The sequence below is a fragment of the Passer montanus genome, unplaced genomic scaffold, assembly GCF_014805655.1.
Source record: "Passer montanus isolate IOZ18808 unplaced genomic scaffold, ASM1480565v1 scaffold25, whole genome shotgun sequence".
NCBI lineage: Eukaryota > Metazoa > Chordata > Aves > Passeriformes > Passeridae > Passer > Passer montanus.
In genome coordinates this window covers 10303424-10329970 of record NW_024367149.1, presented here as the reverse complement: position 1 = coordinate 10329970, position 26547 = coordinate 10303424, and the positions used below count along the sequence as shown (strand labels likewise).

General features: G+C 43.7%; 2 protein-coding genes and 1 long non-coding RNA gene across 8 annotated transcripts in view; 1 reads left to right on the top strand and 2 right to left on the bottom strand.

Moving 5' to 3' along the window:
- The window catches only part of PATJ (PATJ crumbs cell polarity complex component), a 138924-nt gene extending 130962 nt beyond the window's left edge, over positions 1–7962 (bottom strand). Inside the window, exons 1-4 of one of the 6 annotated variants that reach the window (XR_005627700.1) lie at positions 7822–7928; positions 2156–2215; positions 1907–2073; positions 34–216 (exon numbers count right to left, since the gene is read on the bottom strand). Coding sequence is in view for 5 of the 6 variants with exons in the window: in XM_039711657.1 (XP_039567591.1) it covers positions 34–216; positions 1907–2073; positions 2156–2177 (372 nt within the window). In the remaining variant the exon portion in view is untranslated. Of the gene's footprint in view, positions 1–33; positions 217–1906; positions 2074–2155; positions 2216–4551; positions 4573–7821 lie in introns of those variants that run through there. The other 5 variants (XM_039711657.1, XM_039711659.1, XM_039711656.1 and 2 more) reach the window with 5 other exon arrangements.
- A 725-nt stretch (positions 7963–8687) lies between these two features.
- On the bottom strand, positions 8688–10614 carry LOC120503255. Its single transcript, XR_005627697.1, has 2 exons — positions 10505–10614; positions 8688–9683 (listed from the first exon to the last, which is right to left on the bottom strand). It is a non-coding gene; the product is annotated as an uncharacterized LOC120503255 (long non-coding RNA).
- On the top strand, positions 10447–23934 carry TM2D1 (TM2 domain containing 1). The gene is made up of 6 exons (XM_039711586.1): positions 10447–10747; positions 12004–12077; positions 14595–14703; positions 19033–19124; positions 21766–21839; positions 23041–23934. Exons 1-6 carry the CDS (start codon positions 10629–10631, stop codon positions 23149–23151), a joined length of 579 nt encoding a protein of 192 aa, XP_039567520.1. The 5' UTR covers positions 10447–10628; the 3' UTR covers positions 23152–23934.
- Positions 23935–26547: the final 2613 nt, after the last annotated feature.

Below are 26547 nucleotides of genomic sequence, written 5' to 3'. Positions count from 1 at the left end.
AAACATTTGGTTCACTAAACCTTAGAGCCCTACCTTTGCCATTTGCTGGATGATCATGTTAAATTCATTAACTGGCAGGTTTGGAGTGAAGGCTGATGCTCTGGGTCCAGGTGACTTGCAAGGTGTCCCAGCAGTGACTGATTTGTCAGCAAACACCAGCAGCCCCCTCTTGGTAAAATCAAAATCCACCGAGCGGTCAGGAGGCATGTAACTGAGCTGTTAAAAATGAACAGAGGTGTGGAAAAGCTACTGAAAACAAAAGAAGGGTTTTCCATAAATACCATTTTATGTGCAGGCTGCCCAAGAAACAAAAAACCTGTGTTCATGTATGCCCATTCACACAAATATACTCACCTGTATAAATCAGGCAGTGTTGATATATGATCTATAACCAAGCTACCATATCAAATTTAAACTGTTTTTCAGGAGTTCCCTGTGTTTCAGGAGTTTCAGCTGTTTCTGCTCCACTCATTTTTCTCTGTTTCTTTCATGCTTCTCCCCTGCTCATGCTCCTCACCCTCTTTTCACCCTGGTATTCCAGAAACAACACATGCAAAAGCACCAAACACTAAGGAGGTTCTCAAGCACTGCCGCAACTGTTAGGGAAACCTATATAGAATTTTGGCACAAAACTTCAAGTATTTTGAGTCATTCAGGAGCCTGAGGCCTGCTTTGTATTATCCCCTCCCCAAGGAGAGCCTAGGGTACAAACTACCACTGAACATGTTATCTCTGCTGGAACTTGCACTTCTAGTCCTCAGTGATAATGATGAAAAATATTCCCAGTATGACAAAAACTGGAAAATCCCATCCTGAATGAAGCTGCCTATGCCTGAATGGAATTTCAAGAAAACCTCAATTTTCTAGATACAAGAATTCTGAACATCCTGAGTTACAAACTCCACCATGTCACTTCCTAGATACATTTGCATTTTCATACAAGCCTAAATGGAATTTCAAGAAAACCTCAATTTTCTAGATACAAGAATTCTGAACATTCTGAGTTACAAACTCCACCATGTCGCAGTCACTTCCAAGATACATTTGCATTTTCATACAATTTTTTAACAGCCTGCAGACGTGCATCCAAGCCTTGGAAGGAAGGGATGCAGCACCTGTGGGAACTTGGGAAGGAGGGATAATGAACGGCACAGCCACCACCAGGCCAGCCAGGCAGGAACACCTGCAATATACCTGGCAAGGGACAGCCTTGTCCCCCTGACACCCACCCTGCTGGTCACTGCCTGGTTTTCAGTTTGCTGATGATTTTAACTCAGCTGCAGGGTGAGACCATGTCCATGCCCATGTCCACAAAATCAAGTGTCACTTGGCTTTACAAACCAAACCACAGAAGTTCCAACCTCTGCTGAAGCCAAGTCATTTTAAAACTCGCTTGGGTACAGCTGCATCAGAGCTTGGCAAATCTTCAGGCTGGGCTTCCTACACTACACTTTACTTGCCAAAGCAGGTTAAGCATTCTTGTAAAAATTAGCAGGAACTAAGTGATGCTGTCTTTTAGGGAGGAAAAAATGCTGCAAGTGAGCTGATAAACAGCACTTAGCTCCAGTGAAAAACAAAGGATCCCAGTTCCAACACTGTTCAGGGCTGCAAACACTGGAGCTGATGTCTTTTCCAGATGTTTTTTCCAACACAACCCTGCCTGTCTTGCATCCCTTTCAAAGCACATTGCCCCACGACCTCTTGGTTGCAAAACCACTTCTAATTTCAGCAGTGCCTCTGCAGACACCAGCTCCACAGAAGAAAAAAGAAAGGGCCCAACACTCACTAGCACCACGTTACAGCTTATTAACGAGAGCGCCCTCGTTAACACACGCCTACACATGCTGATCCAAGTTCCACAGGCCCAGAGTCACCATCACACCAGCAGCAGTAATTTCACACTCACTTGTTCCTTCAGCTGCTTGATGGATTGCTGGAGAGTCAGGATCTGGTTGAACAAGGGGCTCCTGAGGGTGTTCCGTAGCACAGCCAGGTTTTCCTGGTGCTGGGAATCTTTTCTCTCCTGCAGCTTCGCCTGCAGCCGATCCAGGATCTGCAGCACCTGCTGCTTATCTGCACCACAAACCAGGCCAGGTTAGCAATGGAGCTGCTTTGCTCAGAGCTCAGCAAAAGGAAGCATTTTCAGACCACCTACCTGCTGCTGGATTTTCGGGCATGTTGAGGGGTGGTTTTGGAATTGATCAGAATAATCTGGCTGAGATTTTAAAAAAACCAAACAAATTAATTAATGATAGATCTAAACAGATCAGTAACATTTAATAAATGCAATACTACTAACTATAAGAAATTTAATAAAAAAATACTACTACCCCTGTTGTTTACCCCAAGTATTTAACAAAGCTCTCTACACAGCCTCAGCACCTCAGCACATCCAAAATTTTTTCCTTATTCCACATGCTTTTCTTTCACACACAGGAAGGAATATGAACAACTCTTCCAAACATGAATAAAAATGCAGGTTATGAAAAAAAAACAACCTGAAAACGAAAACTGAGACAGGCATGTTCAACCAAATTATTTTGAATATTGTCATTAAAGTTGTGATCTTCACAAATATATACAGAGCTAAGATCTGCCTATTATTTATAAGATATTTTCCACCTGATCATTGTAGACAGTATTCTTCAGATCATTTACAGACAGTATTCCAACATTGTGGACGGCAATATAGGTGAAACTTTGTGTTTTCCCATAAAACAGTGAAGTTCACTCATGGCACAGCACAGAATGAAAGCCCAAAATTTGGCATATTAATCCCTGTTCCAATACATTCCTGAGGAAGGTCTGGTCTAATCACAGCCTGATTTACAACAGGCGAAGGAAGCCTGTTCTCTTCTCCTGCAGGTGTTTGCCTTTCTCTTTTCTACATACATGAACAGCAAAATATCCTTTATTAAGCTTTTAAGGAGCAGAATATCCTTTATCAAGCTCCTCCACAGTGCCAAACAGAACAGGTCTCCAACAGGGGCTGAAGCCTAGATGGCAGTATAAAAACAACAGACTTGCAATTAGCAGAGATGATAAATTTGTACCCTTGCTTGCATGTTATTAAGTTGATGTGGAGCCTGTCATTCTGACATCTATCAAGGCAGCTCTACCAAACAAGTTTCCTTCACTTAGTACAAGGTCCTCTGAAAAAAGTCAGCCATTTAACAGCAGAATTTACATAATTTTAATTCTATCCAGTATGTGTGTAATTTCAAAATAATATATTTGGAATTATTTTGGAACAAGACTAGCCATATCCCTCTCTTTATAAAAAAGCTTTTCATTTATTTTTCAGCCTTGCAGTTCAAGAGGAGCAAGGGTCATATGGTGAACGTGACACCAGGGTAAGCACATTCCAGGGGCTCTCTCCCAGCAGGACCTCTGATCCTTTCAGCCCTGCCTCTGACGCTCTCTCTGCTCACACTGAAAACATCTGGAATTCTGGGAGGATATTGTAATATTTACCAAAATATTAATTATGCAGGTGAGTAGCATTCCTTCTCCTGCAGAGTCAGGTTAAGTTGATTTACCTAATTGGAAAAAAGAAGTGGATGGAGGCGTGTCACAAACCACAATCTCAGATTTATGCACTCTTTCCTGTGCATATCCCAGCAGCTCTGGCTCCTGCAGGAATTCCTGCAGAGCTCAGTGGCTTTGTGTGGTTTCCACCCAGGGCCAGGCAGAACGAGTCTCTTTGCAAGACTCCTAACAGATTTAGGCCATTTTAAATCAAACTTATAGCAAGAGTTGAAGCAGCAAAGCCATACAACCCCCTGAAAGATTTTCAGGAATGCATCTGCACTTTTGGAAGTGCTGCAGCTTTATTTTCTTTTCCATTCGAAGTAAAACACTTCTAAGAGCACAGCAGCCTTTGATTCTGTGCTGAGAGCTGATTCTGAAGAGCAGATGAAAACACCATTTCCTTACACACTCCTGAGTCTTCATCAAACCCAGAAGACAAAACTTAACCTCCTTGACTGAAAATACAGCATGAACCTTAACAAATCAGGACAAAGAATATGGAAATTTGTTCTTTCTTCCCAGTTTAACTTCCCTCCATTCGCTTTCCTCCTCTGTTTTTCTACCTCTCATCAACAGTTAAAAGAGGAAAGTGAGCAAACCAAAAGGAGAAAGGCATGGAAAATAAAACCTGTGAGGAAGAGTGGCTTGAAATACCTTTAAACCAGCAGTGGGGAGAGGAAGAGATTAAACCCAGAGAAGAAATCCAGCATGGCAGGAAATAATGACGACTTGACAGCACCATGCCCACCCAAGAGCCAAAGCCAAGAGGCTCCCCAGCCCTCTTTTGTGCATTTATTCTTCCCTTTCCATTTTCCATCTGATCCCACAGCGAGCTGGAACAGGGAGCTGAACACTCAGAAAGAATCCTTAGTGTTTTGGTGGGGTGAGCTTTGTGCCCAGTCAGCTCTAAGCCCATCCCCAATCCAAAACAGCCTCCAAGTGCTGAGCTAACCATCCCCAAAATATTTTTTTTTCCTTTGCTGAGGGTGTAACAACAGCAATTACCCAACGGGGACTGACCCGAGAAAATTGGAGATTTAAATTTAAGGAGAAGAATTAGAGGTAATAGATCTTGGCTCCATCGAGGCAGAAGTTCCCTGGAGAAGGAGGTACAAAACAGGAGGGGAAAAAAAAAAATAAAGAAAGTTTCAGCTTCTTGCCTGAGCTGCTCCAAGTGTCCCTAAGAGCCACTTGTGCCCGTGGATGCCCAAGTGGATCTCAGGTGGTTGAATAACAGTTCAAGTTTACACAGCACTTTGGGGTTCCTCGTGATCAGAGCTGGCCTCCAGACAGCTTGCCATCTTTTTTAGTGATTTTTTAATTTCTTTATTCTCATTTCTTCCATAAGAGAGTGGAGAAGAAAAAATTAAAGCAAACAGCTCCTTCTGGTGTGAAGAGATCCCTGAAAATACAAACTAATTTAGAGTTTTCAAGTAATGGATAATTGAGGACTGGTCCCTAAGACCTACTTTTGGGCACCAGAGAAACTCACAGCTCCACGTATTATTGATCTCCATGTTTAAGAGCCCAAACAATTTATCATTAAACACTTTCCAAACACACTCTAAGTCCAGGCAGAGTGTCAGCAAACAGTTGATATATTAGAAAGTCCATTCCTAGGCATTAATTCTGTAGAATGATCCAGAACACTTTGGTTTGTCCTGTTAAAATCAGTTCATGCATTCCATATCCCAGCTCAAGTCTCCAACTCCTATGGACGCTTATTTATCTTATTGGAAACCTCAGTTCAACATTTACGTCACAATTTCCAACATAACCATAAAGTCAATGAGAAAATGATGAATTTCAGGAGGTTGAGTGTTTTGTAACCCCAGGACAGCATCCAACTGGGGTTCCACTGTCTTCACTTCTGAGAGCTGAACCCAACGCACCCGAGGGAGTGGGAAACCTTCGGGTTTTCTGTGAAATCCCAGGACTTGGATCTTCTTCAAAAGCAGCAGAAGGAAAAAGGAATTCCCCCATGCTGGTGCCAGCAGAGGGTCATCAGAAGAGCTGAAAGGTTTAAGTCTTCCCCTGCCATCACCCCCCTGCCACTGACACGGAGCACTCAGTCCCGGCACATCCCAGAGCCAGAGGGGAGCACAGCATCCCAACATCCCATCAGCAGCCTTGGCAAACAGCTGCCCTCCACAAAGGGCTGCTGGAAGCTGGAAATGGAGGGCTTTGCTGCTGGAGTTCAGCCAGCAGAGATTCTTCTGCCCGTTTTCCACAACCACCTCTGCCCCACGTCCTTCAACCCGGCTTCCAAAAACCTGCTTCCCTCCAGGAAAAGTCCAGTCTTATGGGATGTTCTCCCCACTCAGCCTGGCTGGAACCTTTGGGGATATTAAAACCCACAGGTGCCTAACCAACTCTTTCTGTTTCTCAAAGGCTTCTAACACAAGCAGCCTCAGCAGCCAAAGGGCTCATCCCGATCCAAAGTCACCTTTCTGCACTAATGCAGCTGGAATTTTTCCTGGCCCTGTTATAATGAGTGACTAATACAGTGCATATCATCCTCCTCAACACAGAGACCTCTGACTTGGAAAATTTCTGTTTAAAAGTTGATAAGAGCAAAAGCAAGGGAAAACAGCATTTGTTAGTGTGATCTTAATCCTAAATTGTCCTAACATGCCATCAGCTGAACTTCAGATAGCCAAAATTTTATAGTTTATGTGCCATCAAGTGACTCCATACTGTGAAAACCCACTATTCTACCACGTGTTTTGCTAAGTTTTACTTATACTGTACAGAAAAATTCAGTCAGACCAAGCATAGCACATACACACCTTTCCTCTGAAACCACCTCTGCTCTGTGCAATGCTGCAGGATTTACAAAAATGCTGTTGAGCATACACTGACTGCTCCAGGCACTTGAAAGAAGGAAAAAATTTGAATACTTCTGCGAGTACCTGAACGCTGATACACCACACATCTCCAAGGTGCAGTAATTATTGTATCATTATCAGTAAGGTGCAGCTAAATATTGTTAAAAATAAAGAAAATACTGCGTGGGCAGGCTGAGTTTTACACATGATTAGTGACTACAGGAGGAGGAAAGTGAAGAAAACACAGCACTCTGCACCTGTGATCACCAGTTACGGTGCAGATCAAGAGGAGCCTCACTCACTCTCCAGGCATGGTAACTTCAGCAAGCAGAACCTAAATTCCTGTGGACTTCAGCCTCCAGGGAAATGCCAGTGTGGGTTCTCTGACAGAAGCTACAGCTCATGCCAAAGCTGCTGCTCTCCACCAAGCAAAATCATGGTCTCAGAAGCCTGTTCTCATGGAAAACTCGTTTCCAGTATCTAAATACTGTCATTCTCAATGAATCCAAGGGACTTTGATGACAGTGTACACAACTAACAAATCACTTCACGGGGAACAGAGCTGTTAGACCTGGAACTACGCTGAACTTCCAAGGGTCACAAATCAAAAAGGAATGCGGAAGAACTGTTTTCCCATTAACCACCCGTAAACAAAGTCAAAACCTGCTCTGCTAAGAATCTCTGGACTGACAGGCACTTGATGGGAAGTGTTGCAACAGGTGTGTTACTTCCCTCCTCACCCTGAGCCAGCCTCTCCTAGCAATGGAAACTGCACAACAACACAACACCAGGATGACTCCAGTGCCATGGAGAGCCCTTGGCTGCCATCGGGAATCACTCAGCTCTGCCCTGTCTTTACTGGCATGTCAGGGACTTGTCGAGGTCCCTGGGGCCAGAAAGGCTTTCACAGGGGGGTCTGTGATGAGTGCAGGCTGGTACCCTGGCCATGGCTAGACTGGTCAAGCTGCTGTTCACAGGTCTGGCTCTGGAAGCAGGAGATGGTTGGAAACTCTTTGAGAATTCCAAGATGGGTCAGGTTGGAAGGAAACACAGTTGGGTCATCTGGTCCAACCTCCCTGCTCAAACAGGGCCACCTCTGAGTGGACTGAATCCAGATGGTTGTGGAATGCCCCCAGTGAGGGAAACTCCACATCCTCTCTGGACAGTCAATTCCAGTGCTCTGTCACCCGCACAGGGAAGAAGTTCATCCTCATATCCAGGCGGAACTTCCTGGGCATCAGTTTCTACCCGCTGCCTCTTGTACTATTGCTTGGCACCAGCAGGCAGAGCCCACCTCCATCCTCTTGGCCGGCAGGTTTCTCTCCCCTTTATGTTTTCCGCACACATTTCACCCGCTGATCCACACGGCCGTGTCCGAGGGGGAATCCACTCCTGCAGCGCTCCGTGCGCCCCTCCCGCCTCACCCACCCCACCCGTGCCATGCCCGGGGCGGACGCGGTACCTGCGGGCTGCGGGCAGCTCGGGATGCCGGCAGCAGCGGCGGGATGGCCGCCGGCGCTCACCTGGGCGGAAGCGGGAAGCGAGGGGCGATCCCGGCTCACCTGCGGCGCAGGAAGCCGGGGCGGCGCGGCGGGAGAGCCGCCTCCCGAGGGACGGCCGCGCCGGCCCCTCCCGGCGCCGCGGGGCTCCGGCCGCCGCGGGAAGTGCAGCGCCGGCCCAGCGCCGCCGAAATTAACTTTTGAGTCTGTTTCCAGGTGGGCCAGACCCGCCGTAGGGTGGATGTGCCGCGTGGAGTCCAGGCTGCCCAGGGAAGGCAAGCCGCGCGTGTGAATATTGTAGGAAAGGTTGTTTTTCACTTATTTGCAGCACATCGGTGTCCAGAGTCAGTGATACTCTGTGGTTCTGTGTTTTGAACTCCCTACAGAGGGGCACGTAGAGCCGGCTTGGTGCGAGGGCTGTGTTTCCTTTGATCCTCGGGTGAAGTGTGTACAATACTATGGGTATAACAATATTTTTATAACAATATGCTCTGCTCAGCCTCAGCAGCCCCCACCACTTCTCAGAAGGGAATGGCAAAAAAACATAGGAAAACTCGGATGGAGTAAAGGGGGTTGCAAGGCTTCCCGCACAGCACCCCAGAACACACAATGTCACTGTGGCTTCCAATGTCACTGTGGCTTCCAAGACACAGAACGTTGCCCAGGATGGCAATAGAAACAAAATCCTTCTCCTGCTAGTCACAAAATAGTGAGCAGGCACCATTGTATTTGAAATTAACTGTGTGAACTGCGCGTGTTTTCTGAAACCTGTGCATTAGTCTGTTTTCTGACTTCCTAAAATTGTACGTACACACATAAAATAGTCAAATTAAAGTCGATAAATACAATTTTTATTCTGCTACACAGTTTCACAAGCCCATCTGCTGACCTTACACGGCCCCGTTGGTTGAACGTGGCAACAAGAGGTTTGGAAATCAATTTCTCACGAGTTCAGATTGATTTCCCCTCGTTCTGGCACCCGTTTGGTTTCACTGAGCGGCAGCAGTCGCCCCGGAGCTCACGACACGCTAAGAACACACCACTCCATCCCCCTTCCCAAGGATTCCGAGCGCTCGGCTCCCCGGCCCCAACTCTCACTTCTAATTAATGTGGCGCTCGTGAGAAGTGACAATTTTCCTGACAGTGATGAACAGCGAGTGGTGTATTTATCCACGCCAGGGACGCGCCGCAGACAGGAGAGCCGGGCACTTTTCCCATCAGTGCACCTCCGTCTCCATCTCCGAGGGCTGAGTTCACCCCGGAGCGCGCTCCGGCCCTGCCCCTTCGCTTCCAGCCGCCGAGAGGAGTATCAATTTTCATTTGCATGCTTTGCCCGCTGAACTCCAGGCTGCCAATTCAGTTTATGCAAAATCTCCCCCAAAAGCTGTTAGATGGCAATATTTCACGTCGCTGGCTGAGCTCTTTGTCAGCCATCCACACGTTTTAAATCCACGTTTCCAGGGATTCTTGGAATATCTGGTGCTCTCTTTGGTACTGACAGGCTCCAGACAAGTCACCATGCATCAAAAAAATGCCCAGGAAACGCAAAAGGCTTCCAGAAGGGATGGGTAGTGATGATGTTCTCCTCAGTACTATGTCAGAGTTGCTTTTCCAGCTTTTTAGGTTTGCTTTTCTAGTTTTTAGGCCCCTACTTGTTTTTCAGGAAACGCTTCTTGAGCAGATGTAAACTTGGGACAGTAGTGTTGCTTTTCCTGGATGTGTTTAATCCAAAGGACTTCTCCATCTCCTGTAAACACTGCAGGATCCCTTAGCAGTTCATAAGTGGAAAACTGATGCCTTCAAAAACCAGAGAAACCTCAAATAACTACAACAGAAAAACAATAAATAACTGTCATGTTAGTGAGAATAGGGAAAGGTTTGTAATTGTCACAAAATACCTTGTGAAGAGCAAATGCTGATGAAAAGCTTGCCTGCTCCAGGAATTCAGTATCCATTTAAAAATTGAAATAAAGAGCATTTTTAACAATACAGTTTTATGTGAAAATAGGGCAAGATTTTCAAAGTATTTCTTTAATCTGACTGCTGTGGGTGTGCTGGATGCAGTGTCAGCACACCAGGCCCACCTGGATGACACGGGATGCACCAATCTGGGTTTGGCAGGTCACACCTTTAACTTCTGCTGGCCTTTTTCAACACATTTTTCAAGTCCCCAGCAAACTCTAGACACCAGCGGGGACACCCGGAGGTGCGATGTCGCCGGGTGGGCCAATGCTATACTGTGGGTGTTTGGAAGAGCGGGGAGGGTTCACCTCACCCGGCCCCGCCGCTCGGTTCAGGGCGAGTCCTGCCCGCGGTGCCAGCACCCGGAGCGGCCCCAGCCCCTCTGCGGGAGCCGCCTCAGGGCTCCTCAGGGGTCCCCACCATCCATCCCCACACCGCTGGGGCGCGGGCCCTCACACCCGACATTTTAAGTGCGGGCAGGCGCAGGCCGGTGCCGGCGGCGGGCGGGCGCCGCCATCTTTACTCGGGGCGCCGCCCCGCCCGTCCCAGCGCCGGGTCCTGCGAGCGCCATCTTGAGTGAGGGCGCACTCTGCCCTCAGCGCGGCCTCGCCCGCCATATTTAATAAGGTCACCACCAACCACTCAAAAAAACCCTTTAAGCCCTCCGAAAAGCCTAACCCGTACCCTCAGCAAGCCACGAACGCCTCGGGACTCCCCTCCGTTCCTCCCCGCAGCCAGCGCGGGCTCTCCCCGCGGCGGGGCCGCTCCGCTCCTCCCCGGGTCAGCTGACGGCGGCGGCGGTCCCGTCATGGCCGCCCGGAGCGGCGCGGCTGAGGCGCTGCTCCTGCTTCTCTTCTGGTTCGCAGCCCTGGAGGGAGCAGCGGGCTCGGAGCCGCCGCTCAAGTGCGAGGAGCTGCGGCTGGGGCAATATCCTGAGCGGGGCCGGGGTCGGATGGGGGGCGGTTGTTGTGGCGGTGGGCCCGGTGTGAGGGGAGGCAGCGCTTGTGGGGAGGGGAAGGGGCGGTGGGGACCGTGAGGTGCCGGGCAGGGCGGGGGGATCGGGGAAAGACTCAGGTTGGCAGCCCCGAGGGGGTCTCGGCTGGCAGGAGCGGGACAGGGCTCCTCAGGGTGTGGGAATTGAGGACACGGCCTCAAGCTGCGCCAGGGGATTGTTCAGATTGGACATCAGGGGGGGATTTCTTTCCCAAAAAGCTGATTAGGCATTGGAAGGGGCTGCCCAGGGATCCCTGGAGGTGTCCAAGGAAGGACTGGCTGTGGCACTCAGTGCCCTGATGTGGGTGACACGGAGAGCATCAGTCACAGGTTGGACTCGATGGTCTCAGAGGGCTTTTCCAACCTAATTAATTTTGTGATTTCTGGCGTGTGCCCCAGTGCATGCTTGGGATGTCCTTCAAAGAGATTGCCATGGGATGAGAGAGCCTGCTCTGCCACCACTCTGCCTTATTTATTGTGTGCAGGAGCGAGACGTGGAGACTTTGCCATTTTTTCAGGAAATAATGTGTTTCTGTGCCCTGCACAGCTCAGAGGAGCAGGAGGTGTGAGGCTCCTGGCTCTCTGAGGCACCTCTTGCCCTCCCCAGAACATGTTGGTTGATGGCAGCTGACAGTTTTTGATGATCAAAAGTGTCAGGAAAGCAAATCTTGGAAAAGCTTGCTTCATCTCCTGCTTTACTTGGCTGTGGGAGTTGAGACCTCTGGAAGTCAGTTCCTTCTCAGTTTGTTCCTGCACCAAATTCCTGGCGCTTTCAGATGCTCATTTTTACGCGTTCGTTGAATTTTTGTGTTCCCGCATATTAAATTTCCTCAACCAAATGCCTCAATTTCAAGGCACTGTGGTATTCAAATGAGGGAACAAGACCAGATGAGGCGTGTGCTACCTTGTTGCCTCCAAATACAGAGGCTGTGACTGATAAATATTGTAGTTCCTTTAGGTAGTGCTGACTGCAGCACTAATTAAACGTGGGGCTTATGCGATATATTGGTGTATTAAATTGGATTAGCAGATTTGCTGCATGGTAATGTGCTGCTCCTCTTTTGGGGGATGGGTAGGCACCAACATCAAGGTGCATCTTAAATCCTGGGGGTTTAAAGAGGGTGGAATAAATTACTGTTAAACCTGTTGTAGTGTTTGATATGAGAACTGTTTTCCTCAATTACCTGAACATATATGTGTGATGAGCCTAAAATAGACAATAGCACACAAGAACCAATGAATTGCACAAATCACACAGCATATGGTAAGGATTTCTAACTTATATATTGATTAACAGTGTTTTTTTTTCCGAGGAAGTGTTCAATTTGCCCATTTGTGTATCTACTTGATGAGCTTTATAAAAGATGGGATTAGTAATATCATTAGTCTGAAAGCCCAAAACACTTGTGTGGATTGGGTGCTTTACTAAACAGGAATAAATGCACTGTCTGTGATTGGTACTTTTGTAAGTGAGGTTTCTGGTAAATCTCTTCAGTGTATGTTACACCCTTTAGGCTCTGTCCTGCACCACTGTGATTAAAACAAACCATCCCTGTCATACTGATTTTGCATATAATTATTAAAAGAATTGACATGTGGCAGAACAGCCTTCAAAATCTTCTAATTTTTAGTTTGGTTTTTTTTTTTTTTGCCTTAAGGCAACGTAGTGCCTTCCATCATCTCCAGGTTTTGGGAGGCTCTGTTTTGAAAGCACATTTATTTGATGTTCAGTTCTGACATACTTCAGAGCACAACAGAAAAATTCATAACTTGATTACTTATTTTCCTACCTGTGCTTAACTTTGATGTTCCCAGGCCTTGAAATAAATGGTCTGTGTTTGATAGCACAGCAAGTTCTCTTTTTGTGCACCCCTGATTTAAAATCATGGAATTACAGAAGAGTTTGTGTTGGAAGGGACCTTGAACCTCACCCAGTGCCACCCCTGCCATGGGCAGGGACAACTTCCACTATCCCAGGCTGCTCCAAGCCCTGTCCAACCTGGCCTGGGACACTGCCAGGGATGGGGAGTCCACAAAATTCATGTGTGTTCATGTTTTGCTTCCTATAAGTGCTGAATGACTTTCTTCTGGAATAGTGAAGGTTTTCCAAATCATTTCAGACACTGGATGTAAATACTTTGCACAATGGATCCTTTAAATAAAGTTCTTTTTCAGTTCTTTCCATCGTTTTAACATTGTGTCCCTGACTATAAATGGGCAGTCAGAGACCAGAAAAAATACTACACAGTTTGAGATTGATCATAACTCAAGATTATCAGTTGTTTAACTAATTACCATGTGATTGTATAAATACACTGCACTTTTGAGCAGGAGATAAGCTTCAGAGTAGAACAAGTTGCTGAATTAATTAACACTGTTTCTTTGTGTAGCATTTTTACACACACACACACACACACACACACACACCCACTAGTGTTTAGACTGTCCTCACAGTATTTGAATTGCTTATTTTCAGTATTACCTAAGTAATAAAAAGTTAATTTCTGGATCATACTTGGAGCACTACAATTTCTGATCACTTTCTGTGATCCCTCACCCAGACAAACAGGGATTTAACTCAAAGCAGCAAAGTGATGTCATTGAGTGGAAGGTTTGGAGTCTTTGGAGTGACACTGAGAAGAAAACTGTGGCCTTTCCTGTATTAATATAATTTAACTGTGCTGGGTTTATTCTAATAATGGAAAAAACTTCCTTTCTTAATTTACTGTACAATAAATACTGTTTATTTTTGTAATTACCTTAGATTAGGCACATTGATCAGTGGCATCAGGAATGGTTTGGGTTGGAAGGGACTTTAAAGATCATCTCATTCCACCCTCTGCCATGGGCAGGGACAGCTTCCACTATCCCAGGCTGCTCCAAGCCCTGTTTAACCTGGCCCTGGACACTTCCAGGGATGGGGTATAAAATCCATGTAAGATTTTATAGCAGTTAAGTCCACACATAACTCAATTTTTTTTTTTTAATTTTTTGGCCCTATGCAATATGGATAGGCATTAAAAAAATAAAAATCTCTTGTCTGTGTGCATTACTGGAAAATCTGGAAGGAATGTTAAACCTGGCTTGCAGTTTTGTTGGAATTAACCAACAGGACTCACAAGTACTGAAAGCTGAGAAAAAGTGGGTAAAAACAGATTTTTTTTTCATTTAAAACAACAGACTGCAGCATTGGAGAGTAACTAATATTCTGGTAATATATTGCAAACTTTAGCAGGTGTGACTTTCTGCTGTTATTTCCACTTTGATTCCCCTAAAAGTCAAGAAAAATGGAATAATTTGGGTAGAAAGAGCCTTCAGGAAGTTGCATAGTCCAGCCTCCTGCTCCAAGCAGTGTTGGCACTGAATTCCAGCCAGGTTGCTCAGGGCTTTGTGCAGTGAGACCTTGAAAACCTCCAGGGATGGTGATGGCATGACTTCTCCGGACAACTGGTTCCAGCATTTGACTGTTCTCATGTGAAAATGTTTTCTGTATGTCAGCTTCAGATTTCTCATTGACTCATATTGAAGCCAGAGTGGAAATTACCACAGAATTGGGGCAGCAATTACGTTTGTATATTTTGCTTAAAATGTAGCAAAGAAAAACTACAAGTTAGTGGTAGGACTGGATTAAAAAAATACTTTAAACAAGTAATTGTGTGTGAACTGTGCTTTGTATCAAGACTGTTGCACAGTAGAACTTAATTTGTTTCACTTGTGTGTAGCCAGAAAACTGCTCTGAGTGTTAGTTACTGCTTAATATCAAATCATTTCTTGTCCTCAGTTCAATGCCTGCCAGCACCAAATATTACTTGCAAAGATCACCTTGGCATAGAGAAAGTCTTTACGGGACATGAAGTTGGATTTTACAAGCCCATTGAGTGTCGCAATGTGTGAGTACTCTTTGGTTCTGAAAAACTGAAGTTTGTCCAAAATTGTATCATGTGTTGGCAGAAGGAAAATACAAGTGAGACAGAACCATGCACATTTTGCCCAGTAGTTAATCCTCTAATAAACACTACAAGGGTAGTGCAACACAGGGTCATGGCAAGGGTTGGGTTGGGAGGGACCTTAAGGCCCATCTCATTCCATCCCCCTGCCATGGTGTGGGACACCTTCCTCTAGACCAGGATGCTCTAAATGTGCACAGGGAATGTGCATTTTCATAGGGAAATCTGTCTGCCTGTACATATTCTTTGTTGTTTAGTTATGTCTGTGTCTTTGCTTTACTTTATTCTTTTACCTTTGCTTTACTTCTTACTTCAGCTTGCCAAAATTTTGCTCCAAATGCTGAGGCCACGTTTCACGTGTGCTTAAAATCAGCACAGTTGCTGGAAGGAGCTTGTGGGGACACCCTCCATCCCCTTCCCTGACAGACCCCAGGACACCAGGGAGCTGCCCTGGGTCTGAGCTGCCTTGGATCAGTTCCCCAGTTCGAGTCACAGTACAGTGGCTTTGAGTGCTCCTGCCAGCACAGGGATGAGGGTGACTCAAGGATAAAACAGAGAGGACAAAGGAGGGCTGGACAGGGCTGTGCTGCTCACTGCTTCATGCCAGTTTAAAGTGTGCCTGTAGCTGCAGCTGAAGTTCTGTGATGCATGAATTTTAGGGGAGCTTCAGGATCTCTGCAGTTCTCCCCAAAATCTATACCAGAAACTGTTGTCTATTTTGAAACAACTTTTGTCTTTAATCCATTCCACCGTGTCTTTTAAGAGCCTGTTTCTGGTACATGAATGATGGACCTTCTTTTTGTAAAGCACATTGTGAGTGATGGAGAGCTCTGGATACCAATAAACATTCCAACTGGCCAGTGCTAATGATCAGCCAGCACCTGTCACTACCATTTGTTTCCTATTTTTCTGGGATTCATGCTGGAACCTTTCTTTTTTCTCCTACTGGAATCTTTGGGAATTAAAACTCCAGTAATACTGGATATCTCCCTATCACTCTAGTGGGCAGATAACTCTGATGTGCTACTTGCTGCTCAGTAATTTGCCTAACTCAGAAGTACAGCTCTGCCTCCTAGTTTCATAAATATTTTCTCTGTATTTAGTCTTCTCAGCAGTCAAAGCTCAGCAAACTGAAGAAAACATATTATTACATCTAATCAGATTTAAATGCCAGCAAAGTAGACGTCAGTCACATTTTTGTCCAGAAACAATTGTGTTTCAGTCCCATCTGTGATGGGGGTTGAGGAGAAGATGAGCTATACTAGTTTAGTGAAATTGCCTCCTCTTTAGATTAAATGGTAATTCCTATGTTTGGAGGTTTTTTGCGTGCTTATATTTTTGGTTTAGTATATTTTCTAGAAACATTTTTTAAAGGTAGCTTTTCTTTATGTTTATTTATTAAAATCCAGGTCTGTAGGCAGAGAAATATCTTCCTTCTTACAGTATTTATTACTTATCATGACTGTTATTTATAATGAATAATCAATGGTTACACTGCCAATAGAACTTGTTGTGACTTTTCCAGTCTCACAACTGCTGGTATGGCAGAAAGAGAAGAGAACCCATTTTGGACTGAAAATTCCAATAAAATACAACTGTGAACATAGATAGAGTTATACAAGGATGTCCTTCATAATGTCCTAAAACCAGTAAAAAATGGCAGCAAGATTAATGTCACCATCCTTCATCTGTACACTTATTTAAAAAGTGGTCTAGTCACTGACAGACCTTTTATGAGGCACTTTGAATGTTACCTAAGTGTTAGAAATATTGTTTGAAGCAGGAATCTCCAGCTTACTATTACAACAATTGCCCTGCCTTTTCTACTGGCTTTTGGAGATTTTTCAGCATCGTACTGAGTTTTGGTAGGAACTGTAACTGTAGAAATAACTGCACATCATTTAGCCAGAAAATTAGTTTGAGAAGGCATCTTCCCATGGCAGGATTGTCCCAGCACAGGGACAGCAGGTGAATCTCTATCCCCAGCTTTTGTGAAGGACTCATCAGCAAGTTGTCCTTAGCCAAAACTGTAATTTAGTTTTGTGTAAATTGTGGGGTCCATTTATTTTAGAGCAAGACCAGGAGATGTTCCATGTTTGTGTGAGTGGATGTATTAAAAGTTTAGGTACCCTAGTAATAATTCAAGGAAAAGCTTGTAAGGTTGCTCCAACAAAGAAGTACTGGGAGTCAAGATTGCTTAGGTTTGGCTTTAATCTGATGTTTTGGAGGAAGATCTTATTTTTTGGCCAAATTCTAGAATCCCCCAGGTTGGCATTATCATATATTTTACTTAATATGTGCAGGCCCTGCTGCTGCAGAGTTGAAATGTCCGTTGTTCAAGTGTTGCCATTCCAGGGAAGGAGGCCACGGGATGATTCTTTGTGAAATTCACAGAGTTCTGAGTGGACAGGTCTTTGATCAGGGCCAAGAGACCCTGAAAGAGCAACCTACAGCAGCACCTGCTCTTGTCAACTGCTGTGGAAGAGCTGGGAGGAAAAGTTTTCAACGTGGCAGCTGGAAGAAATGCATGCAGAAAAAATAAAGGTTGGATGAGGCTGAGAAGCAAGAGAAAATCAAAAGAGGAACGGACAAGAAATTGCGTCTTTTTACCCAATTGTAGAAATTCCTTCAGATGCCCAGGATGTGTCATTTTCCTACTCACTGGTTTACTCTTTGTGCATGTTTTTGGCTGAAGGAGTAAGGCAAAGGAAACACCAGAGTGGATGCAGCCTTGTTTGTTACAGTGCTCTCATGCTTCCCCTTCATACTGGATTTCTTCTGCCCGTCAGTTTGATGTTGATGAGGTTGCAGAAACTGTTGTGCTTTCAGAAGCATCTCAGTGCACAGGCAAGGGCTCAGTTTATTACTAGCTGTGATCAGGAGCAAAATTAAACCGTGTTCCCATTTTTTATGTAACAACTCTTTTTATGCTTTAGTGTCCTTGGAGGGCTGTTGACACTTTGTAGTTGATAAACAATTTCCAACAAGTTTTAAATGAACCCATTAGTGTTCTTTACAGTGGAAACAAGACAGTTCTAAAGATGATAATTTACGTTACATTAGGTTCCAGGAATGCCCTGTGTGTTCTGGGTTGCTAATAAACACCAAGTAACAAATACTGAGGTAAAAGTCATGGTTTAATCACTTAATGTTGCCATTAGGTTTTAAAGTCAGCAAATTTAGATAATAAGCAAAAAAGGTATGTCTCTACTTGGCATTGAAAATGCTTAATAAAAGTGCTTGGACTTTTGTCAGCTACTGTCTTTTTGAGACTGTTTTATTCAACTGTCAACCAAGAGTTTAATTTGGGCCTATTAAATAATTGCTGGCACGTAGTGGTGCACGTATCAAAACAGTGAATTACTGAATATTTTTCAGTTCTAATTACATTTGGGTTTGCTGCTCAGGAGCTCTCTGTTCACCGAGGCAGCAGTTCCAGCACTGAGTGTGATATGTTTTTAGCTCCCTTATTAGTGCAAGGTTCTCCAGCAGGGACTGCCCTAACAGGTGGTTTGGTGGCTGCATCGCTCCAGCTGTTGGCAAGAATGGTTCCAATTAGGATAAGTCTGAAAAAGTCTGTTCTATCTGTTTATTTTGTATGACTAACCATGGGAAGCTTAACTTGAGAGTGCCTCTCTGCCCCCCGTGCATCTTTGTGCTGTCAACAGTTCTTTTCATTGTGACTTTGTGCCATTTACAGTGTAATGAGTGAATCCAAGACTTACTCTTTTTGTTGAATCCTTCCTGCAGCTTCTTCAGCCGGTGGCCATGGTTCATTTCTCCTTCAGATCTCGTGGCAATTACTGTCTCTGCTGACATCTCACCTGCCTGTCCTGTTCCTCTCCATTTGGCTGCGTGTGAGACTAATGCCTGCAGACAGGATTCACACACCTCCTGCCTTCCTGGGCTTGTCTCAGTGGGGCTGAACTGTTAGGAGCTGCTCTGTGAGGCTGGGGACGGATCAGCAACTGAATTATGTCTTGACAAGAAATCATCATTTAGTTTCAGAATAATCTGTATTCTGCAAGAGTACAGTTGAGTTGCAGCAGCTGAGGTTCCTTTATGGAGGATGCTTTCCCAGTTTGAAAGCTTAACATTATCAATTCCATGGCTGTTAATTGAAGATAAATAACAAGTCTGTTGTTTTTGGTTTGTTTTTTTTTTTTTTTTTTTAACCAGAGCAGCAGGAAAATGAGTCACTACTTTAACAGTCAAAAGTATGAGTGGATATATTTTGCAGTCATTATCTACATTGCTTGTTTCTTTTGGCAGAAATGGATACTCCTACAAAGTAGCAGTGGCTCTGTCCTTATTTCTTGGATGGTTGGGAGCAGATAGATTTTATCTAGGATATCCTGCATTAGGTAAGTTTATTCCTTATTTTTTTTCTTTGAGGTAAGTCTCATTCTTATGACTGACTTGTATGTGTATACTCATATTTTGAGCAATGAAGGCTGACAGTCACAGTTTTAATATTTAAAACTAGAATCCTTACTTCATGGTCAAGTGAGACAAAGTGCTGCATTATCCTCAGCCTGCTCTTCTGTTGGAGTGGTGACAAATGGAGATGTGGTGTCCAGCAGATAAAATCCTAATAAGCAAATGTGGTTATTGCTACTCAAAGTTTTGCTTTGTATTGATGTTTTATCACAGCATTTTTGTGAGGCACTGGAGCAGAAGTGGCTTTGCCACCCTTAAATGAGACTTGACTTCACCAGGAAAAAAGTGGACAGATTTTACAGTAAACCTGGTGTTTTGGGAGATGGAATTTATTCTGGCAAATGCACACCTTCAAGATAACTCATGTATTAATAACAATTCTGCAGAAGCTGGGATTTCTAGTAAAACCTCTCTCTGGTTTTTAGGACCTCATTCCCAGGATGATGGTGCCACTGGCTTTTAAGTAGTGGAAATACCTTATTATGACAGAACTGCCCTCACTGGCCTTGTTTCTGAGCTGGACAAAGGGAGTGAATTTAAGTATAGATAGGATGGAGCAATGATGTGGAAAAAGCTGTATATGTTGCTGTCACTTCAGCCAGAAATTTTGAGTTTCTGCCCATTAAATGCCAACTCTTTTTAATGACATTATCTGTCCTTTTTTATAATCTTGATTAACACCCATGTCTTTTTATTCCTGGGATTCTATAATTAGCACTTTGTCCATCTGTGTAAATGAAAAGATACATTTTTTAAAGCAGTCAATAAGGTGCATTATTTATTTGTACCATTGGATTTGGAAAAATAATTTGCAGTCATTATTTTTAATATATTGTGTTAATATAGATTAATAAATCCTTAATTCTTTTGTAGGAGTTCTTTATGGCTAATGCTTTAACCCTACTGGATTATACTGTAGCCAGTAGCCAGAGTTAATATTTAAAATTAAACTCTTCCAAAGCCAGATTTTCAGTCTTTTGAAAAGCAAATAGGTAAGAGCAGAAAAGAATAAAGATCAACCCAATGGGTTCCTTTACAGTGGGTGATTAGGGATTTCTTAGGTCATCTGTGCCTCAGCAAAAAATGGTTAAGAAAGGTTAATGGCATTGAAATCTTTTTTGCAAGTGTAACGAAGACTGTAAATGCTCTTTGGTTTATTTTTTTCCCTTCTCTTTTGTTTAAAGAGCACACAAATACAAACAAGCTATTGAGTATAAAGAAATCAGGAAGGCAACCTCTTCCTCTCCCACACACTGTGAACCAAACCAGGAGTTATTACTGTAGAACAACACTATTTTTTCCCTCTCTGCTTTAGAGCAGTTTATTTTCTCAGTGTGATCTGCTTGTAGGGAGTGAAGGGAAGAGGAAGAAAAAAAGCCAACTTTACCCTGCACTCCAGAAATAAATGCCAGGTTCAGAAACAGTTCTCCTCCATCCATTCCTTAAGTGGAGTGGAGCTGCAGCAGTGGTAAGAAATCTGCTGGGTTCCTGAAATCCCAGGTGGCACGTTCCAGGGACAGGGACACCTTCCCTGGATCAGCTTGTGCAGAGCTCCATCCAACCTGGACCCTTCCAGGGATCCAGCCACAGCTTCTCTGGGCACCTGTGCCAGGCCTCACATGGGAGGATGCACATGGACTTCTCTTCCATGGCAGACAAATCCAGGCTCTGGGATGCTCTTCCTGCAGGGGATGCAGCTCCTCCCCTCCTCTGCCCCCTGTGCAGCCCCATGAACACCCTGGGGGAGAGGAGCTGCTTTGTGGGACACGCTGCTGCTTTGGAGAGAGGGGATTAATCTAGATCTTCCCCTGGAATAATACTCATAAATATATAGTTCTCTCTGGATTACATTCATTGTACAGGAAACTATCAATATGAAAAATAAATAAAATTAAGGCAGCCTCTTTTTTCTGAAGGCATTTTCCAAATGAAGTCTGCCTTGCAGGACAACTTCCAATAAAACATTCATCTGTCGGTTGCTATTCCCACATATTTTCCAGTAATCTTTCATTTATTTGTATAAAACCAAACGTTTTTGAATACCAGTTAAAAAGTGTTTATATATTTTTAATATATATTCAAAAGAAATTCATATTTCAGCAAAAATAGAAAAAATTATACAAAGGATTGTTTTCCAAAGTTGCATGTTCTGAAAATCAAATCAGTATGTGCTGCAACTCATGAGGTGGTAGAAAGTCTCTTTCTATTCAGAAGTAAATTTTTCAGCTTAAATTGGGATTTTTTTGTCTGTGCCTCAGTGAAAGGAATATTTCAGTAACCTGATTATCAACAATTGCCTTTCCTTGTTTAAGAATATTTAGATGTTAAAAAAAATTGTTAATATTTAAAATCTTTAAAGTGTGTTCAGGATGTAGAAATATGAGTATGTGGTTTATTTTTTCCCTAATAATTAAAGAAGTTTAACTTTAGGTCTGCTTCTGGATAGATGTATATATAAACACATACATTTTGTGGGGTGAGGGGAGAGTTTGGATGTAATTGCCACCAGTGATGAAATTCCAGGGATTGCTTAAAGCTACATTAAATTTTACTTTTCTTTTTTAGGTTTGTTAAAGTTCTGCACTGTAGGGTTTTGTGGAATTGGGAGCCTAATTGATTTCATTCTTATTTCAATGCAGGTAAGTCAGGGCTTTCAAAACAAGATACAGATCTGTGTTTTTTAAAGCTTTGATTTGATTACTAACAGTTTGTCAGCATTTTGGCCTTAAGAACCACTGGATATTGAACAATCAAGGCATTTATTTTGTCTCTGTTTGTAGATTGGTGCTGTAGAATATAGACACAAAATATCAATATATTTGCTGTTGCAATTAAAACTTAGATTAGCCATCTCTAAATACTGACAATGAATAGCTTGGAAGCCATAGCACCATAAATTCAGGTGGTCAGAACCTCTTCATGTGAGACAGAGTGTTGGACTCAGCGTGGGATGTCCTGCTGCTCCCAGAACCCTCAAGTTCTGTGTTTGCCTGTGCTTTATGCTGATGAAAGAAGACACTGCCACTTCCATTTTCCACCTCTCCTGCAGCTTCAAGTCCCTCATCAGCAGAGAGCTGTGGCTGAGGGATTCACGAGGGTTAAATCCCCAGCTGGGGTGGCATCTTGTGACATCATGAAATTGCCAAATTGTTTTATTCAGCAGTGCAGCCATTTAGCATGAATTACAAATCGGCTGTGATAACTCAAAATCCATTGTGGGTATGGGAGTTGTTTCTGTGGGTTTGTAGGAAAATATTTTAAAAGTGTGCACTTTGGATCTGTCTTTTGTGTGCATTCTCAAACTCCTTTCTCTGCTCTTGTGGTGATCCTGCCTCAGAGCACTTAACAGATCCAGTTGAGAGTATCTTTCATCTCTCCTTGTTGATCTCCCTGGTGACTCCACATCAATTTAGCACTTCCAGAACAAAAACTCCATGATCTTTCCTCCTCCTCTTCATTCCTTACCTGTTCAGTATTTCAAAGACACTTGTCATCAGCCTAATTCTCTGCTGCCGACCCTCCTGTGTTCAGGAAAAGTGGTTTGGAGCCCACTCATTTGTTAGGCTGGTTTTGTGCCTCAAATCCTCCTTGGATTAGCCGAGTCCCAGTGCCTGGCTGTGTAATTTGGTTGATTAGAAGCCCAGGGGAAATGTTCCTTCTGAGACAGCGCTCGCTAAAACAGTTAAACTGCAGCATAACTTCAAAATAAATCTAGTTTCTGTTTGACTAATTAAGCATGACTAATTTTATGATGGGAAAATTAGCAGTAATTGAGACATTAGCACAAAGTATATATTTCACTTCACATTGAAAAGTCTTGGTTCTTTTTTCCTGTTGCAGATCGTTGGCCCCTCCGACGGCTCCAGTTACATCATCGATTATTACGGGGCCAGGCTGACCCGGCTCAGCATCACCAATGCAACCTTCAGGAAAATGCAGACCTATCCCTAAAATCCCTCACTCTGGCAGGGAGTGGCACAAATCCACAGGTGCAGCTTGTTTTTACAGCTGGGCCCAGTGGTCCACTGGAATTGCTGAGGATTTACTGATCACCCCTCGTCAGAATGGAATATTAAATGCACGGTGAACGAAGATGATAAAATGTGAGAGTTCCTCACGTGGACAAGTTTACCTCAGAGGTGGAACTTTGGGGCTGCTCTGTTTCTGGGAGCAGAGGGTTTGTTACTGAGTTACATCATCTGTGAAACGTGCAGACTGTTGCAATTTGCACTGATGTTGTGTCTGTATCATTTAGAGTGTTACAGAGAGCTGCAGAGAGAGTTGTTCATAATAAATATGCAGATATTTATTCCATTGAAATGTATAAGAGCTTTAGCATGGATAGATTACACCTGGGGGTCTGTCCATGTGGCAGTTTGGAAATCAACTTAAATATCCCCAACCACACAAACTGCCTTTTTTCCCATCCTATTAAAACCCAAAGAGCCCAAAATCTTAGGCTGGTGTAGCCCGTGAAATTGTGTTAATTGAAACAATTATTTCTTTAAATTTTAGTCAAGTTGCAAAATTTGGTCAAGTGGTGTTCAGCAGTAGAAATATGGGTATGTAAAAAATAGAACTGTAGATGACATATCACAAAAAAAGGAGGGTGGATGTTGGGGTCCCCTGAGGTTAGAAAAATAAATAATTGTTCTGCTTATTCTGATTTTTTTTCTTTTCTCTCTTGCAACCAACCATAGTGAAATAAAGACCTTTTTTTCTCCTGAAAATAAATTGGTGTGTGTGTGTTTTACTGCTACTGAGTGTCCAAAGAGTGAATTCTTCATACTACTAAAGCCCTTAAAAGGCTCTTATTTTGGGTCAGTTGTGTTTCAGTGCAATAAATTCAGTATCTTTCAAAGCTGTTTGACCAAAGTCTTTTGGACAACCAGGATTTCACTGGATGTTCCTTTCAGGAAAAGTATGTACACACAGACAGAAAACATGTCAACAAAATCTTCATGCTATTTGACCAATTTTAAGCATTCTCTTCACCTTCTAATGAAAACTGGCACTAACTGAGGGAGAAACCCACACCATAGAAACTTCAGTGTATTTTTTTTTTCTAAAAGTGTGGGCTTTGTTTTTTTTGTTTTTCAGGTGAAACTTTCAACCTGTCACTAATATACCCACAAACCGTATTTTTAAGGGAATTCCCAAGAATGAGATTCCTAAGTGGATTTATGAAAGCACAATTTGTGGGGTTTAGGCTCTTTTTAACCCACATTAAGCCCAGTGCACAGAGAGCTTTGTAAAGAAATCCTGTTTTTAACCCAAATCAGCATAACCTGACATGTCACGTAATGAGAATAAACCACAAGGAATACTTTGTGCTTAACGTTAATTCTTCCCTTCACGCAAGAAAGATGTGGTTTTGGAATCCTTCCTGCCATGCATTTTCCTTGTGGGTTCAAAGAGACAGGAACACTCTGTCAGCTCCATTCCCTTGCCTGATATTTGTTCTGTCTCCCTTTGCTCCCTCTCTCACTGAATGCTCTTTGTGCTCATCAGTTTTGTTCCCTGAAATACTTTGAAAAACAGACAGGAAGCGGATGGAAAATGGATGTTTGAATCAAGCAAAATCTCCTGCCTAAGATCATCCTGTGACTTGTCTGCTTTTTGTTTTTCCAACCCTGAAGCTGATAATGAAGCTGTGAAAATAGAAGATGTCATGGATGTTATAATAAAAAAATAGCCTTGGGCGACTTATCACACAGGATTCCATTCTAAAATGTGTCTCCAGGTGTTCAAGTAGCAGAGGGCTTGACTTGGTGATTTCAGCAACACAGGTTGTGCTTCGTTACCTGTAAAAAAATTCCAGGAGCTGCTTTGTGTGAATCAGTTGAAAATAAGATTTTAGTTCCAAGGTCCATGAGATTCTAATCCCAGAAGCCAAACAGGCAGCAGAGAGAAAGAGCTGCTGGTCCTGGCTGCAGTGGTTGTGTAGGAAGAGAAGATGTGTCAGCCAGGAAATCAGAGCTGCTGTGGGATCCTTTCCTGCCATGGGATCCTTCCCGGCTGTGGGATCTTTCCCTGCCATGGGATCCTTCTCTGCTGTGGGATCCTTCCCTGCTGGGGCCAGGGTTGGGATCCAGGGCTGCTCACACTGGGGTTGTCCCCACAGCCAGGACACAGCCATGGGTGACATCTCTTCCCTTCAGAAGGCATTCCCCTTGATCCTCTGCCTTGTCCTGAGAGGTTCCCACCTCAGCCCCAATCCTCTCCCAAGTTTTAGGAGTGAGTGTCACAGATTGCTTAACCTTTGGGAATTTTATGGGCGGCTGCTGGCGTTGTGTTGTCTATATGAACACGCAATAAATGTTAATATATGTATAATATGTTTCTATCTGCTCCTTTAGCTGCACAGCTGAAGTGGAGAGAGGGTTAACTGAGCAAGCAGATAAAGCTGCAGGGCCAGGAGACAGTTAGTGAGGTCTTTGTTTTCATCTTGTAATTGTCAGATATGGCATGTTTACCATAAGGGCTGTGAAAAGTGTGATGCAAGATGTAAAGCTGTCCCACTGTGTTAATAATAAATTGGCTGCAGTAATATTTATCAAAATGTCTGTCCAATGATGATTTTTTGTGTTGCTGCCTGCTTTAGCCTTCTCCTGTCAATCAAGTTGTCCATCCCAGTCTTTCTGTAGTTCTGATTGCACTGCAATAATCTTCTCTCGGGGTTGTTTTCCCCAAAACAGTTGCAAAGCAATGAAAACAATTAGACAATGTAGTATGTCGTCCTCCTGCCTCGTTCCCAGATAAAATGATATCTGCTGGCCTTGCAGATAGTCAGGAATCCTTTCAACATTCCAACTAGGCAGAGAAGTATTATTCTGTATCTATAAAAATAAAGAACATAAAAAGTAAAGACCAGTGTTTAAAACAAGAGTTTGAGGTGCCCAGCCTTAAAAAACTCAGATAAAACTGTTCACTGAAGATGCTGCAGATCCTGGCCAGGCATTAAACCCAAATCTTCCCAAACTACCAGTGCAAGTCAGTCATTTCAAAAATGACTCTACAAGCTGTCCTATTTCCCCCTTTATTTTAATGACCAATTTGAGATTTTCTGCAGTGTGTTTAACTGTGACCTGTAGGAGCTGTAGCTGGGAGAAACAACCAGCTTTGGGCACTCCCCACCTGCTCCCACAGTGCCAAAGTGGTGGCACTTCAGTGTGCTGACTGCACCAATAAATGACTCTGGGTTGCTTTCCTTCAGCTGGGTTAACCTGTGCGTCTCTCACTTGTGTCTAGAGCTTCTTTTCATGGAGTTTTTTTTACAACAAAGTGGTTATTCCTCCTGGGATTTAAACCACAACTCCGCCACAGCAACTTCCTGTGACAGCATTT

Bases quoted from the DNA above. Each gene is read 5' to 3' on its own strand.
- TM2D1 (XM_039711586.1), top strand. From the start codon at position 10,629: ATGGCCGCCCGGAGCGGCGCGGCTGAGGCGCTGCTCCTGCTTCTCTTC. The intron at 10,748-12,003 runs ATATCCTGAGCG...AATTACCTGAAC, and splicing joins GAGGAGCTGCGGCTGGGGCA to ATATATGTGTGATGAGCCTA. The intron at 21,840-23,040 runs GTAAGTCAGGGC...TTCCTGTTGCAG, and splicing joins TCATTCTTATTTCAATGCAG to ATCGTTGGCCCCTCCGACGG.